The sequence below is a fragment of the Benincasa hispida genome, chromosome 4, assembly GCF_009727055.1.
Source record: "Benincasa hispida cultivar B227 chromosome 4, ASM972705v1, whole genome shotgun sequence".
NCBI lineage: Eukaryota > Viridiplantae > Streptophyta > Magnoliopsida > Cucurbitales > Cucurbitaceae > Benincasa > Benincasa hispida.
In genome coordinates this window covers 68,905,565-68,908,928 of record NC_052352.1, presented here as the reverse complement: position 1 = coordinate 68,908,928, position 3,364 = coordinate 68,905,565, and the positions used below count along the sequence as shown (strand labels likewise).

Below are 3,364 nucleotides of genomic sequence, written 5' to 3'. Positions count from 1 at the left end.
TACAGCACAACCAAACACATTTTCCTCTCCTCTCTCCTCTCCTCTCCTCGCACTATGAAATTCATCCTCCAAGCCGGATGTCTTCGATCCCCCACCTATCAATTTTCCGTTCAAAACCGACCCTCATCATGTTAGCCACCGCCACCGCCACCGCCACCGCTGCCGCTTCCACTTCTTTGCTTCCTTCCGGCCGGACCCGCTTTCCCCCCCTCTCCTCGTTCTCATTTTCTGCGCTACTTTACCCTTCATCTGTGCCATAGACCTCTGCAGCCGCCTTCCTCACTTCGCCGCAAATTCTTTAACGCCCTCTTTCCCTTTCCAACTCAGTTCCACTTTCGTTTGATTTCTACACCTTAAGTTTTGATGGACGACCGGATCCCGACGGTTCTACCCCTTTCGGACCGCCCACCATCTAGCACTCAGGAAGAAAATCCCCCGCCGCCTCTTGTTGAATCTTTGTCGGCGGTGGCTGATTCTCCTGTTCTACCCGAGAAGGATTCCATTTCACCATCAGAAGTTGTTCTGGAGTCTGTATCATTGGCTACTGCTGAAAACGAACTGGTTTCGTTACCTCCTCCGGCAGCAGTGGTGGAGAAAGAAGAGCCACTGCAGCCACCATGTCGATCAGTAGAACTTGACTCTGTTTCTGTTGAATCTACTAAATTCAATGCAATCGAGGAGCAGAAGATTCCTCAGACTTCGGTTTCTTTCAAGGAGGAAAGTAACAGAGTGGATGATCTTGCAGATCCGGAGAGGAAAGCTCTTCAGGAGCTCAGGCAACTCGTTGAAGAAGGTACGAAGAACCATGTATTCCAATTTGATACCACGCCTCCCAGTCCACCAACAGGAAATTCCAAACTTGAGGAAAATCGAGCAAAGGAAGTCCAGGATTCAAGTTTGCCAGAGAAGAAGCTGTCAATTTGGGGGGTTCCTCTTCTTGAAGATGACAGGACGGATGTGATCCTGCTGAAGTTTTTGAGGGCGAGGGACTTCAAAGTGAGGGATGCATTCATTATGTTTCGAAACACAATTCGGTGGAGGGAGGAGTTTGGTATCGACTCACTCGTGGACGAGAATCTGGGGGATGATTTAGAGAAGGTGGTGTATATGCATGGTTACAGCAGGGAGAGTCATCCAGTGTGTTACAATGTGTTTGGAGAGTTCCAGAACAAGGACTTATATTCAAAAATGTTCTCCGATGAAGAAAAGCGAACCAAGTTCTTGCGTTGGAGGATTCAGTTCCTAGAAAGGAGTATTAGGAAACTTGATTTTCGTCCGGGAGGTATTTCTACTTTGTTTCAGGTTAATGACCTCAAAAACTCCCCTGGCCCTGGTAAGCGAGAGCTTCGACTGGCCACCAAACAGGCAGTTCAGGTGCTTCAGGACAATTATCCTGAATTCGTAGCCAAACAGGTTCATGCATTGTCTTGAATTATTTTCTTGCATTGCTTATATGTATTCTTTGTGGTGTGTTTGTGTTTTTATTCTCCAATATAATATACTTAGTTTTTGGTTGATGTTTGCTGATTTTATTGAATGGAATCTCACAAGGTATTTATCAACGTTCCTTGGTGGTATCTTGCATTTTATACTATGATCAACCCTTTTCTAACCCAGAGGACAAAAGCAAATTATATCTTCGCCGGGTCCTATCTAGATCCGCCGAGACCCTTTCAAGTAAGTAAGAAAGAATTTGTTGTAACGACAGGACTCTTACTTTGAACAGCATCAGTTCTGTTGGCTTGTTTATTTGGTGTCCTTGAGTTCTAACAAAGAATTTGTTGTTATGTATTTATGAAGTGTTTTCTATTAAGTTAAACTCATTTGATAACATTTTCATTGTTGGTAAGTTTATGCATGTTTCTCCCCATGTTTCAATAATGCATTTCACTTTTGTTAAAGCAACATTTGAATTTGAATAAAAGCACACGAAATTTATTGCATACAAGTAGGGGTTTACAGACTTATTTTTACAAAAGCGAAAAAAGCTAAAGGTCTCGTTGATAACCATTTGTTTTTTGTTTTTTAAAATTGAGGCTATCAACACTATTTGTACCTTCAAATTTCTTCATTTATTATCTATTTTTTAACCATAAGTTTTAAAAATCAAGATACTAAATTTTGAAAACTAAAAATTGTAGTATTTAAAAACTTGTTTTTGTATTTGGGATGTGGCTATACTTAAGGACGATGCCTATCATCCTAGAAAAATAAGGAGAAAATAGACATAATTTTCAAAAATAAAAAACAAAAAATTTCATTTTTAGCCATGAGTCCTAAATGATTATCAAAGAATTTGAAGTTTTCCTGAGTTGGCTTATGGCTTACGATGTAACCATGCAGATATATTTCTCCCGAACAAGTTCCAATTGAATATGGTGGCTTGAGTGTTGATTATTGTGATTGCAACCCAGATTTCGATGCTTCTGATCAAGCAACGGAAGTCTCAATTAAACCATCAACTAAGCAAACTGTTGAAATTATAATTTATGAGGTGGTGATTGAGAGTCGTGTTATGTCTCTGTTTCATGTTTTATGTTCATTTTATGCAAGCCTTTCTTTACTTTCTATGAATACATGCGTTTGTATGTATCTTGCATTACAGAAGTGCATTATTGCTTGGGAGCTACGTGTTGTGGGATGGGAGGTGAGCTACAGTGCTGAATTTGTGCCTAATACCAAAGAAGCATACACTTTGATAATACAAAAGACAAGAAAAATGGCCGCAACGGATGAACCAGTCATCTCTCAAAGTTTCCAAGTCTGTGAATTGGGAAAGGTGTTATTTACTATTGACAATCCAACCTCGAAGAAGAAGAAGCTCATGTATAGGTTCAAGGTCAAGGTTCCAAGAGAGTGAAGCTTAGTGATTGCAAAAAGGGACAAAAGAAACAAAAGAAACAAGGCTGGGTATATTAGCTCCATCGTTCAATCTTGTTTCTTACTGCTTCTTATGCCCTCGAAATTTTAATATATTTTTTTTTCTCACAAATTAAGATCTGTCATCTGTTATTTGGTCATTTTATGTGTTGGTACCGAATTTGTTTCACTCGTTTTTTGTTATTAGAGTTGTAAATTTTGTGGACACTGTGTACAGGTTTGTTTTTGTTTGTTCAAGAGAAATTTAGCTGTTTGAATTTCGTGATTTGAAATCCGAGCAACTCTAAACAAATTATCCCCATCCAAAGTCGAACCAAATTTTGAATTAAAGTCGTATAGACCCCAAACAAACTGAATCTTAGTGTCCCATTTTTGTTAGTGCTTTAAAGTATTAATAGCGTTGTGTTCAAATCCAATGTCTAACCAACAAGTTAAGATTAAAAGAAGATTTGAAAGAAGTGGTACACATGGATCCATTTAAAAA

At 39.4% G+C, this 3,364-nt stretch overlaps 1 protein-coding gene across 1 annotated transcript; it reads left to right on the top strand.

Moving 5' to 3' along the window:
- LOC120075645 (patellin-3-like) lies at window positions 1-3,150 on the top strand. The gene is given in 5 exon segments (XM_039029228.1): window positions 1-1,413; window positions 1,552-1,650; window positions 1,653-1,681; window positions 2,344-2,494; window positions 2,606-3,150. Coding segments are annotated over 5 exon segments (1,584 nt in total). The 5' UTR covers window positions 1-363; the 3' UTR covers window positions 2,861-3,150.
- Window positions 3,151-3,364: the final 214 nt, after the last annotated feature.